The sequence below is a fragment of the Mustela putorius genome, unplaced genomic scaffold, assembly GCF_011764305.1.
Source record: "Mustela putorius furo isolate JIRA1106 unplaced genomic scaffold, ASM1176430v1.1 tig00003853_pilon_pilon_pilon, whole genome shotgun sequence".
NCBI classification, from domain to species: Eukaryota; Metazoa; Chordata; class Mammalia; order Carnivora; family Mustelidae; genus Mustela; species Mustela putorius.
The window spans coordinates 30,692,622-30,706,241 of NW_025422005.1; the positions used below are offsets into that span (position 1 = coordinate 30,692,622).

Consider the following 13,620-nt stretch of genomic DNA (forward strand, 5'->3'; position numbering starts at 1 on the left):
ACCATTTTCTTTTCTACTTGCATCTTCTCATTTTTGATAGATTGCAAAGGTCGACTGCAAGGAGATACTAGACATCATATGTAATCTGGAATCTGAGGGTCAGGATAACACAGCATTTGTTCTTTGTACGACGTACCTTACCCAGCAGCTTCAAACTGCAAGTGTATACTGTTCTTGGTAAGTATACTTACTTTTTATTGTTTGTTTAGCACAGAGTATGGCATTTAGAGTTGATGTAAAACTTAGGCTTGTTTCAAATCTAATGCCTAGCTGATAACATGTGAATTAAATCTTGCTTAGAAGCTAAACCATTTAATTAAAAAATGTTACTAGTTTAATCTTTTCCAGAAGAATCCAGAAGTAAAGAGAAAGTGAAAAATTTGAGCTCCTCTTGATCATCTTATAGAGGGTTGTCTGTTAAGATATGTTGTCTTTGAAAATAAAGTTAGGCAACATGAAACGAATTGGTATTAGGTCATTTTCCTTAACACTTACTATACTTTCTGATAGTCATTTTTCCACCTCATATTTGGAAACCCACTAATTATGTAGGTTTCTAGGTCAACCTGGCAGTAGAGAAGGATATCCATTTGAATAGTAATCTTGCAACTTTGGTACTAAATAGCAGAACCACACTTAAATTTTTAGTTTTAATTTAGTTTATATGTGTTTGCCTACAAAATAGTTGGTAAGAAAGAAACAGTAAGTGTAACCCACAGTTCTTTTATTCTAGCTGTATAGAATCTATTTAGACCAAAAGGACGGACCTGGTACACAGGAAACCTCTAGAATGTAAGACTGTGAATAAGTACCATATCAGTAGTATGGATAATGCTATAGGATACTAGAGAAAGTTACTCTCATAGTATGTTTAAGAAGGGTGTCAAGGAGGAGGTATTATCAGCTTTAATTCAAAGAGTGGATTGGATTTGCATGATCATGATGGGATGAACCTTGAGCATTTTAGAACCTAAGGATGGCTTGAGGTTGAAGATGAGCATTTTGATTATAGAAAAACTCAGTAAAGCCCTTCATGTACTTTAGCCTTCATTGATCTCCTTTTGGAGCTTCTGTGTGTATTTATACAATTTTACTATTATTAGCATTATTTCTTTTTATTTACTATTTTGTATAGAAATATTATTTATATACTATAAATTATCTTACCCAATCCTCATAATTATCATTGTGCAGATGAGGCAATGGAGGACAGAGGAATCCGAAGTCTTGTGATTGCCCAGGGTCTTAAGGCAAAAGTGACAGAGCTAAAATTCACATCCAGGATTTTTGACTGCTAATTCAGTGCTTTTCTTCTTTGGTTGTTTTCTTGGTACAGGGCAAGAATTCAGACTGTAATCTTCTGCCACTGAGTCCACTACGCCAGAGTTGTATCTCCTGTGAGAAAGGAGATAGTGGAATAGGGAGTTAAATATATTTTTTAATAATCATTATGGGCATTTTGTTAAGAAACTAAAAAAGAGGTGATACAAATAAAAACAATTAAGGTAGCAGTGAGGGTTTTGTTTATTAATTTAAGTAGAGGAGTTTTGTTTTGTTTTATTTTTCATACGTTATAGATTAGAGATTTTAGCCTCAGTTAAAACAGATGTATTTCTTAAAGAACAAACAGCCAATTTTTTTCTTGTTACAGTTAATTTCTTTGCCTGTAATGAAAAAGTATCTGCTAATGATACCTAGGTTTTCAGGGCAAAGAAATGTATTAAATCACATATGGGATGTGTTATAAGTTACAGAGGTTTTTGTGTTTTTTTTTTAAGTTTCAGATGTACAGTATAATGATTCAACATTCCTATACAGTACTCAGTGCTCATCACAATAAGTGTAGTCTTAATCCCCTTCATCTGTTTCACCTATCACCACTCTTGACTTTCCCTCTGGTAACTACCAGTTTATCATCTGTATTTAAGAGTGTTTTTTCATGTGCCACTTTTTTTTCTTTGTTCATTTGTTTTGTTTCTTAAATTCCACATATGAGTTAAGTCATATGGTATTTGTCATTCTCTGCCTGATTTGTATTGTACCCTCTAGATCCATCCATACTGTTGCAAATGGCAAAATCTCATTCTTTTTTATGGATAAGTTATATATAGATAGATACTACAAAAAATGTATATTATATAAAATATATATCATATATTTACATATATCTCACATCTTACACATTTGTCTGTTGATAGACATTGGGCTGCCTCCTTATCTTGGCTATGGTATATAATGCTGTAATGAACATAGGGGTGCACATATCTTTCTGAATTAGTGTTTTTGTGTCTTTTGAGTAAATAGTAGTAGAACTGCTGGATCATATGGTAATTCTATTTTTAATTTTTTGAGGAACCTCCAAACTGTTTTCCAGAGTGGTTGCACCAGCCTACATTCCTACCAACAATGCTTGAAGTTTCCTTGTTCTCCACATCCTGGCCAATACTTGTTATTTCTTGTGTTTTTTATTTTAGCCATTCTGGCAGGTGTGAGGTGGTACCTCATTGTGGGTTTGTTATTATTTTATTTTTTAAAAAATTTTAAGCGAATACTCAAGCAGAAGGGAGGGGCAGAAGAAGAGAGAGAGGGAATCTTAAGCAGACTCCATGCCCAGAGTGGTGCCAGTGCTGGGCTCCCCCTCATGACCCCAATATCATGACCTGAGCCGAAATTGAGAGTCAGACACTCAGCTTGACTGAGCTACCCAGGCGTCCCTCATTTGTGGTTTTGATTTTCCCTGATGATTAGTGATGTTGAACATCTTTTCAGTGTCTGTTGGTCATCTGTGTGTCTTTAGAAAAATGTCTTTTTGTATTCTCTGCCCATTTTTTTTCATGTGTCAGAGATACAGAGAAAGAAAGAGAGAGCTAGAGCAAGAGAACACAAGCAGGGGGAGCAGCAGGCAAAGGGAGAAGCAGGCTCCCCACTGAGCAAGGATTCTGATGGGGACTCATTCCCAGGACTCTGGGATCATGAACTGAGCAAAGGCAGACACCTAACTGACTGAGCCACCCAGGCATCCCCTCTGCCCATTTTTGAATTGGGTTATTTTTGTATGTGTTCCATTGTGTAATTTCTTTAAATATCTTCTCCCATTCAGTAGCTTGTCTTTTTACTTTGTTGATGGTTTCCTTTACTGTGCAAAAGCTTTTTATTTTGGTATAGTCTCAGTAGTTTAATTTTATTTTTGTTTCCCTGGCCAAAGGAGATTTATCTAGAAAAATGTTTCTCTGGCTGATATCAAAGAGATTGATTACTGTCTATGTTTCCTTCTAGGAATTATATGGTTTCAAGTCTCACATTTAGGTCTTTAATCCATTTTGAGTTTATTTTTGTATACGGTCTAAGACAGTGGTGCAGTTTCATTCTTTGCATGTAACTGTTGGTTTTCCCAACATCATTTGTTGAAGAGATTGTTTTTTTCATAGTGTATATATTCTTGCCTCCTTTGTTATAGATTAATTGACCATGAAAGTGTAGGTTTATTTCTGGGTTCTTTATTTTGTTCCATTGAATAATGTGTTGATTTTTGTGCCAATATCATACAGTTTTGATTCCTATGGCTTTGTAATATGATCTTGAAATCTGGGATTGTGATACCTCTAGCTCTGCTCCTCTTTTTCAAGACTTCTTTAACTGTTTGCCTTCTTTTGTGGTTCCATGCAAATTTTAGGATTATTTGTTCTAGTTCTGTGAGAAATGCTATCAGTTTTTTAATAGGGATTACGCTGAATGTGTAAATTGCTTTGGGTACTATGGACTCTTTTTTTTTTTTTAAGAGAGTGGGAGGGGTTGAGGAAGGGCAGAGTGAGAGGGAGAGAGAATTCCCAAGCAGGTTGCACACCCAGCATAGAGCCTGACACAGGGCTCAATCTCAGAACCCTGAGATCGTGACTGGAGCCAAAATAAGAGTCATGCTTAACTAACTGAGCCACCAAGGTGCCCCAGGTAGTGTGGACATTTTAATAATAATTGGTTTTCCCAACTCATAACCATGGGATCTTTCCATTTGTTTATTTCGTCTTCAATTTCTTTGATTACTGTTCTATAATTTTTAGAGTACAGGTCTCTTACTTCCTTGATTAAGTTTTTTCCTATGTATTTTGTTCTTTTTGGTGTAACTGTTAATTGGGATTGTTTTCTTAGTTTTTCTTTCCACTATTTTATTAATGTATAGAAATGCAACAGATTTTTTATATATTAATTTTATATCCTGTGACTTTACTGAATTCATTTATCAGTTCTGATAGTTTTTTAGGGGAGTCTTTAGGGTTTTCTGTATATAGTATCATGTCATTTGTAATGATTTGGATACCTTTTTTTTTCCTTTTGTTGTCTAATTGCTGTGGCTGGAACTCTCAGTACTGTATTGAATAAAAATGGTGGTAGTGAATCTTTGTCATGTTCCTGATCTTAGAGGAAAACCTCTAAGGTGAAATGCCAAACATCTAAAGAACAGTTAGTACCTATTTTTCACCATTGAGTATGATGTTTGCTGTGGGTTTTTCATATATAGTATTTTTTATGTTGAAGTATGTTCTTGGCTAAATAAACCCACTTCATTCAGAGTGTTTATCATGAATGGACATTTTGCTTTGTCACATGCTTTTTCTGCCTCTGTTGAGATGATTATATGGTTTTTATCCTTCCTCTTATTAATGTGACATATCTTGTTGATTGATTTGTGAATATCGAATCACCTTGCATCCCTGGAATAAATACCACCTGATCATGGTGAGTAGTTTTTTTTTATGTATTGTTAAATTTGGTTGCTGATATTTTGGTGAAGATACTTGCATCCTTATTCATTAGAGATACCATCCTGTATTTTTCTTTTTGTGTAGTGTCTTTGCCTGGTGTTGGTATTGGGGTAGCACTGGCCTGCCTTATAGAATGGATTTGTAATCTTTCCATCCTCTTCTGTTTTTTGGAACAGTTTAAGAAGAATAGGTACTAACTGTTCTTTAGATGTTTGGCATTTCACCTATGAAGCCATCTGGTCTTGGACTTTCATTTGTTAGGAGTTTTTTGATTACTGATTCAGTTTCACTGCTATTTGTTGACATTCACATTCTCTATTTCTTCCTGATTTGGGTTTAGAAGATTATATGTTTCTAGGAATTTATCCATTTCTTCTAGGTTATCAAATTTATTGGCAGGTAGTTTTTCATAATATTCTTTTGTAATCCTTTGTATTTCTGTGGTGTCAGTTATTTCTTTCATTTCTGATTTATTTGTACCCCCCCCTTTTCTTTTTTAAATGAGTCTAGCTAAAGGTGTGCCAATTTCGTTGATTTTTTTTTTTTTTAAAGAACTGGCTCCTGGTTTCATTGATCTGTTTTATTTTCTTTAGTTTCTGTTTCATTTATTTCTTCTATAATCTTTTTTTATTTCCTTCTGTCTACTGGCTTTGATCTCTCTTCTTTTTATAGCTCCTTTAGGTGTAAGCTTAGGTTCTTTGAGATTTTTCATGATTACAAAGTAATTTTAAAACTGTAGTTACACAGTTCTTTTAATATTCCTGATAGAGTTTCCCCTTTAGAGTGACCCATAACTTTTTTTTTCTTTCTTTCTTCACTCAGCCACATTAGCCCTTCCAAGGATGTTAGTGGCTCTAGGATTAATGCTGCTCTGCTGCAGCAGGAAGGGATTAACAGGGATTTCCCTTTTATTGGCCTCCTGAGGAGCTGTAATGAGTAGAGGAAAGAAAATATAAGTCACTTCACACTTTGTTAAAAGTAAGCTTATTCCAAGCAATTCAAAGGAAAATAGGATCTAAAATTTTCAGATTTGGCAGCATTTTTTTTTAACCCTTTTGTTGTTTTCATAGGTGCTTGTTTTGTTCTTGGGACATTGGAATTAGAATAGCTATAACATAAAATGGTGAATTTTACTAAAGAAAATGAAACTCAGGAATTCTGTTTAGATAGGATAGATTCTTTTGTTGTGCTAGAAATTTCCTGTATTGAAGATAGTGGGTATATGGACTAGGACTATTTGTCTAGAAAAGAAAATTTCTTTAAATTAAATGGTATTTTTTATAGTCGGTATTTGTAAAAATGTGACAAAACTGGAATCTGACCAAAAAAGTCACTTATTTGTATTTTTTATTAATTTTTTAATTTTTTTATAAACATATAATTTATTTTTAGCCCCAGGGGTACAGGTCTGTGAATCGCCAGGTTTACACACGTCACAGCACTCACCATAGCACATACCCTCCCCATTGTCTATAACCCTACCACCCTCTCCTGACCCCTCTCCCCCCAGCAACCCTCAGTTTGTTTTGTGAGATTAAGGGTTTCTTATGGTTTGTCTCCCTCCCGATCCCATCTTGTTTCATTTTTTCTTTCCCTACCCCCACAACTCCCCATGTTGCGTCTCCACTTCCTCATATCAGGGAGATCATATGATAGTTGTCTTTCTCCGATTGACTTACTTCGCTAAGCATAATACCCTCTAGTTCCACCCACATTGTCGCAAATGGCAAAATTTCATTTCTTTTGATGGCTGCATAGTATTCTGTTGTATATATATGCCATATTTTCTTTATCCATTCATCTGTTGATGGACATCTAGGTTCTTTCCATAGTTTGGCTGTTGTGGACATTGCTGCTATAAACATTTGGGTGCCCATGCCCCTTCAGATCACTACGTTTGTATCTTTAGGGTAAATACCCAGTAGTGCAGTTGCTGGGTCATAGGGTAACTCTATTTTCAACTTTTTGAAGAACCTCCATGCTGTTTTCCAGAGTGGTTGCACCAGCTTGCTTTCCCACCAACAGTGTAGGAGGGTTCCCCTTTCTCTGCATCCTCGCCAGCAAGTCATTTCCTGACTTGTTAATTTTAGCCTTTCTGAACAGTCAACTTATTTTTAAAAACATGCACTGGGGTGCCTGGGTGGCTCAGTCAGTTAAGCATCTCCCTTCATCTTGGGTCTTGATCTCAGGGATCCTGGGATCGAGCCCCACATTGGGCTCCTTGCTCAGTGGGAAGACTGCTTCTTCCTCTCCCTCTGCCCCTTCCCTCACTTGTGCTCTCTTTCTCACTCTCAAATAAGTAAAATCTGTAAATAAATAATTGTATGTATGTATATTTGTCTGCCTGCCTGGCTGCTTTCGGCTCAGGTCATGATCCCAGAATCCCATTTTGGTCTCCCTGCTCAATGGTAAGTCTGCTTCTCCCTCTCCTTCTGCCCCTCCCCTCTGCTTGTGCTGGCGTGCACTCTCTGTCTCAGGTAAATGAATAGAATATTTTAAAAGAGAAATTTCGTTCAGAGGTATTTATAAACCACAATAAAATATATTACTTTATAGCAGTCACCACATTATTGATTTCAAAAGGTATATTGCTTAGCTTATTCATTAACCCTGGCCCAAATGAGTTTTGGCTCTCTGCAAAAATCAAAGATGTGTTGGAGGAATGAGTTTCTTATAGCTGTTTACAGTGGTAGTGTTAGAGCAGCCACTAAAATAATGAAGATAACCATTTTTGAATGGGACAGTATGCATAAAGATGTGTAATTACTATTGCTACTTTTTTATTTTATTTAAATTCAAGTTAGTTAACATATAGTATATTATTAGTTTCAGGGTTGGAAGTTAGTGATTCATTAGTTGCCTATAACACCCAGTGCTTGTTTATATATCAGGTGCCTTCCTTAATAAGCCCATCATTACCCACACCCACCCCCAGCAACCCTCAGTTTGTTCCTTGTAGTTAGGAGTCTCTTGTGGTTTGCCTCCCTCTCTTTTTTTTTTTTTTAATCTTACTTTATTTTTACTACTGCTGCTTTTAAAATAAAGTTCATACAGATGAACCTTAAACCTCCACACAAAGCTTGCAGCAAGTGTTTGATAGGTTGACCTTTGCTTGCTTGCCTCTTTTTTTTTTTTTTTTTAATTCATTTGACACAGAGGGAGAAAGAGAGAGGGACACAAGTAGGCAGAGTGGCAGAGACAGAGGGAGAGGGAGTGGGAGGAGCGGGCTCCCCGCTGAGCAGAGAGCCCAGTGATGCAGGGCTTGATCCCAGAACCCTGGGATCATGGCCCTAGCTGAAGGCAGACTCTTAACTGACTGAGCCACCCAGGTGCCCATGACCTTTGCTTTCTTAGAACTGAGTTTAAATCTTGTATTTTGTACATTTGTGTTTTTCAGATGTAATTTCATACCTGTTCTCTCCCAGCTTACACTATGATGTACCAGGGTCGACATATATGTTGCCCTCAGTGCCTGTCAAAGACCAGATGTCCATATATGTTTCATTTAACCCAATTTTGTTGGAAATAAAGAGTAAAAAAAAGTGGTCATGAGAATCAGCTACTGTTTTTGCAAGAGCCGCCTTTAGGGATGGTTACTCCTTAATTCCAAAGTTTTCTTTGCCTTATTCCCCAAATGCCTAAATTCTGGGTATGTGACATACTAGCTGGACTCCACGGGCTTCCTGTTGTGCCATAACACAGTGTAGCTTAAAGCTCTTGCTGGGTAGCTAGATCTCTGCCAAAATATGTTTCCCACTATTAATAGAACTAATTTCCTTTCCAGTTTTTATGAATTTTTATATAATTTATTGACTTATGGTAGGCAAGGGGCTAATCTGAGGCATTGGGTTAATAAATTATCTGAACACTAGAAGCATCCATATAGTGGAATCATTTTCAGTGTATTACTTAACAACTATTCATTTTTTAAAATCATGTGAGTGTGGTAATTGAAGAAGTGTTTGTCCTTCCTAGTGCTGCATATACGATCCAGCAGGCTGAGTTACTGTTTATTGGTGGTTTCAGTCTTCTAGTGTGCAGATTTGAATGGATGGCATCGTAGCATTTTTAGGAATAATACACTGTTTGTTTTGGTTTCATTCAGGCAAGTTTATATGTTTGGGTGGGTAATAGCAGTTCTAAATTATTGAATTGTAATTGTGTAAATAATGTATAAAAACAAAATACATGATAAAGATGACCTTTTTTGGTCATGGTTATTTGGATTTAAGATAACTATAGCTTGAAATATTTAATCAAAACCACAATGAGATATCACCTCATGCCAGTCAGAATGGCTAAAATTAACAAGTCAGGACAAAATGACAGATGTTGACGAGGATGCAGAGAAAGGGGAACTCTCCTACAAAGTTGGCAGGAATGCAAGCTGGTGCAGCCGCTCTGGAAAACAGTATAGAGTTTCCTCAAAAAGTTGAAAATAGAGCTACTTTACGACCTAGCAATTGCACTACTCTGTATTTATCACGAGGTTACAATTGAAGTGATCTGAAAGGGCACATGCACCCAAATGTTTAGAGCAGCAACGTCCACAATAGCCAAACTATGGAAAGAGCCTAGATGTCCATCAGCAGAAGAATGGATAAAGAAGTGGTTGTATATACATACGATGGAAGACTATGCAGCCATCAAAAAAACCCTGAAATCTTGCCATTTGCAACAATGTGGATGGAACTAGAGGTTATTATGCTAAGCGAAATAAGTCAGTCAGAGAAAGACAATTACCATATAATCTCTCTGATAAGAATTTGAGAGGCAGGGCAGGGGTTTGTGGGGGTAGGGAAGGAAAAAATGAAACAAGATGGGATCGGGAGGGAGACAAACCATAGGAAACTCTTAATCTCACAAAACAAACTGAGGGTTGCTGGGGGGTGGAAGGGTAGGAGGAGGGTGGTTGGGTTATGAACATTGGGGAGGGTTGTCCTATTGCGAGTGCTGTGAAATGTTTAAGCCTGATAATTCACAGACCTGTATCCCTGGGGCAAATAATACATTATATGTTAATAAAAATAATTTTAAAAAATATTTAATTTGGAATAAATCAAGCCCTAGACATACTGATTTATTTTATTAAAAATGTATTTATTGGAGTTGGAGAAAGAGCACACACAAGTGGGGATGGGGTGGGGTGCAGAGAGAGAAGAAGACCCCCTGCTGAGCAGGGAGCCTGGTGCTGGGTTCAGTCCCAGGACCTTGAGATCGTGACCTGAGCTGAAGGCAGACACTTGAGTGGCTCAGTTGTTTAAGCATCCAACTTTTGATTTTGGCTCACAAGTCATTTTTGGTCATGGGATCAAGCCCCATGGTGGGCTCTTTGCTCAGCAGGGAGTCTACTTGAGAGTCTCTCTCTCTCTTCCTCTGCTTCTCCTCCCTAAAATCAAAAAATCTTAAGAAAAATTATTTGAGGGGCGCCTGGGTCGCTCAGTGGGTTAAAGCCTCTGCCTTTGGCTCAGGTCATGATCCCAGAATCCTGGGATTGAGCCCCGCATCGGGCCTGCTTCCTCCTTTCTCTCTCTGCTTGTCTCTCTGCCTGCTTGTGATCTCTGTTAAATAAATAAATAGAATCTTTTAAAAAAAAAAAAGAAAAGAAAAGAAAAAGTATTTGAGAGACTTTAATTCTCAGCTTTACTTAACAGTTTATCAGATTTGCCTAACTTTAAACCTCTAGCTGGTTGATGAATTTTAGATCCTAGGTATTCCTTATTTTTTTCTCTTCATAATCAGATTTTTACTGGTTTTGGTAATTTTGTTCTTCTCAGATAGGATTTATTTTATACATATATTTTGATTGAACTCCTATTTATCCCTGAGCATGTATAATTCTGTTTCCTTTGTTACTCTGAATTTTGCACTCTTCTCAAAACTTTTTATTACTCAGGCACTTAATATCTAAAAGAAGCAATCTTGTGAGTTTAAAAGTGAATTACTTTGCCTGGCCCATCCCAATTACTTGCCTGGCCAGTAGCTATTTTCAAAGGAGACCTGTCTCACTTTTTAGTTTCCTGGTTAGGAAAGCAACAGTAGTCACCAACGACAAATATTTAAAGGCATTTCAAGTTAATTTTATTTATTTCAACTCAAATTTGTCACTATGAAATATTATAAGCTTTCATCGTGCATCTTTTAAGGTGTATATCCATTTCAGTCTTTGAGACAAGTTTTATATGTTTGTAAGAATTTCATTATATGAGGGGCACCTGGGTGGCTCAGTGGGTTAAAGCCTCTGCCTTCTGTTCAGGTCATGATCCCAGGGTCCTGGGATCAAGCCCCGCATCGGGCTCTCTGCTCAGCGGGGAGCCTGCTTCCTCCTCTCTCTGCCTGCCTCTCTGCCTACTTGTGATCTCTGTCAAATAAATAAATAAAATCTTAAAAAAAAAAAAAAGCATTTCATCATATGAAAATCCAGGTTACCTCTTTATAAGTTCTGTTAAATATGTTTATTTTCTGTTATAAAAAGATATATATTCATTTGTTAAGCATTGTATTTGTGCCCAGCTTCCTAGAATAGTGTTTTAACAGCAGTAAGATATTAGTGTTCTAAAACTGGCTTGTGAAAATAATACTTTTTTAATGAAAATTATTTAACAAATATTACCCAGTAGATATTAGAGCACACAAAAAAAGTCCCTTTTTTTTTAAGTGATAACATTCTTTCTTTGGTTTTACTAAGTAACTTACCTTGCATTCATATTTCACATTCATATTAGCATTTTTATCACAGGCATTTTTGAGTTTCTGGTGCTTTTCCTTAAGAGTATTCTCTTAACCCATTCAGTGCTTTTAATTAATTTAATCTTTCCAACCTTTTGTTTCCATTAATGAATATTTGTAGGATTCTTGTATTTTAGCCATTTCCAAGAATGCAGTTTTACTAACTGTATTAGTAATATTTAAACATCCCCAAGTACATGCCTAAGTAGCATCATAACATTTTAGAGCTGGAAAGGAGCAGGAGATCAGTGTGGAGAAGTGTACTGTTAGGATATTTATTAGTTGTGTATATTTTCTTAGCACTGTAGGGATATCTGATGATCCCTGCCCATTAGGATAAGGTTTAATTCAGTCAATATAATTACCAGTGTAAGGGGTAAAATCTTTTGGAACACAGTGGGATCTAAGTGTTTTAAAATGTCAACATAAAGGGGCGCTTGGGTGGCTCAGTCGGTTGAGTATCTGACTCTTGGTCTCAGCTCAGGTCTTGACCTCAGGATTGTAAGTTTGGGCCCCTTTTTGGGCTCTACGCCTAGCCTAGTGTGGAGCCCACTTAAAAAAAAAAAATGTCAACATAAAGGGAGTAGTCTTTGTTGTTTTTACTTTTCCCCGCCACAAAGAAGAAAGAAGTGGTGGAATTTTCAGGGAGGATTCTCAGCAATTTTACCAGTTTGAGAGGACACAAATAGGGAATAATAATAGCTTCCTCCCCCCTCTTAGATTTTGATTGCTATTAACTTATTTTTATAAATAAACAGAACACAAGAATGGGGTGGGGAGGTGGACAGCAAATACCAGTTACTTTAAATGTTTTACCTTAATCTTTCTTTTTATAGGGAATTGACTCTCTTTTGGAGTAAACTGCAAAGAAGAATTGACCCTTCTTTAGACACTTTTTTGGAGCGCTGTCGTCAATTTGGTGTCATAGCTAAAACACAGCAGCATTTATTTTGCCTGATTAGAGTTATACAAACTGAAGTGAGTAATTTTGCTTTTTTATGATTGTCCTGAAATGAAGAAATGAGTGGGGAGATAACTTCTCAGGCAGCTCCTCTTAGATGAGGGAAAATGAGAAATAATGGGCTTTAATAAGATCTGGAATTGGACATACCTACCCATTTCTGCATATTGATCTTCTGGGATTCACAGCTGTTCTTAATGGAAAATAGTGATTTGAGGTGACCATTGTAGGAAAGGAAGGTTATGTTTTGGGGCTGTCACCTCAGTTACCCTATATCTACTTTTACTAGAACAATTTTCTGTTTTTTATGGAGGCATGTTTGCCTATTAAAATAATTTTTCATAAATGAAAATATAATTGGATTTTTAATATTTTCCTTAAGAATGGAGTGATACATTTTCTAACTTTTAAAATAATAGAACAGTTCCAGAGTTAATTTTGTACAAATTATAAACTTTGGTTTAAATCAAAAGCAAATATTTATTTCCTGAAGAGAAATAAAGTGCTATATATAAAGCCTTGTGTTTTGAGGTCAGCCCTATATATGTATTGTATTAAGACTACCAGCCTGGAGATTCAGGATGAATCTTCTCCTGTGCTCTATTTTTATGTTGTTTTTAGTATCTGCTCATGACTGAGCTCTCAGTATACCCATATCTGTAGTGGCTAATGGATATGTTTTATGGGTTACTTCTTTGACAACATCCAAGGATTATTTATACTGAAGTCAAGGCACAGTTATATTTTGATACATCCTGCCTCCTTTAATGTTGTAAACATCTGTATCCTATACTTTATTTGAAATATGTTGTTCTGGTCTTCTCCGGTGAAGACAGAAAAAGGTAAAACATTAAGAGCAAATTTGTGGTCAGATAAGTTAGGTGGCAATTATTTCTAATCACTGTGAATGCAGTTGTATCTCCTATCACAGAAACAACATGTACAAATAATTATATTTTAAAAATTAGTTTTAGAACTGGTATTTTAAAAGTTTTGTAATCTTTAAGGAAAGTATTAGTTTTTTTTATTGCTTCTTAAGAAATTACCACAAACTTAGTACTTAAGACAACACACAATTGTTAGCTGCAGTTTTGTATGACACAGTGTAGCACGGTGTGGCAAGGTTTGCTGCTCAGAGTATCACAAAGGTGAAATCAGGGTGTTGGCCAG

General features: G+C 36.3%; 1 protein-coding gene across 1 annotated transcript in view; it reads left to right on the plus strand.

The window, feature by feature from the left end:
- The window catches only part of RLF (RLF zinc finger), a 95,527-nt gene that overhangs the window by 72,215 nt on the left and 9,692 nt on the right, over nt 1-13,620 (plus strand). The window contains exons 6-7 of the mRNA XM_004740683.3: nt 41-177; nt 12,326-12,467. Of these exons, the coding sequence (XP_004740740.1) occupies nt 41-177; nt 12,326-12,467 (279 nt within the window). The remainder of the gene's footprint in view (nt 1-40; nt 178-12,325; nt 12,468-13,620) is intronic.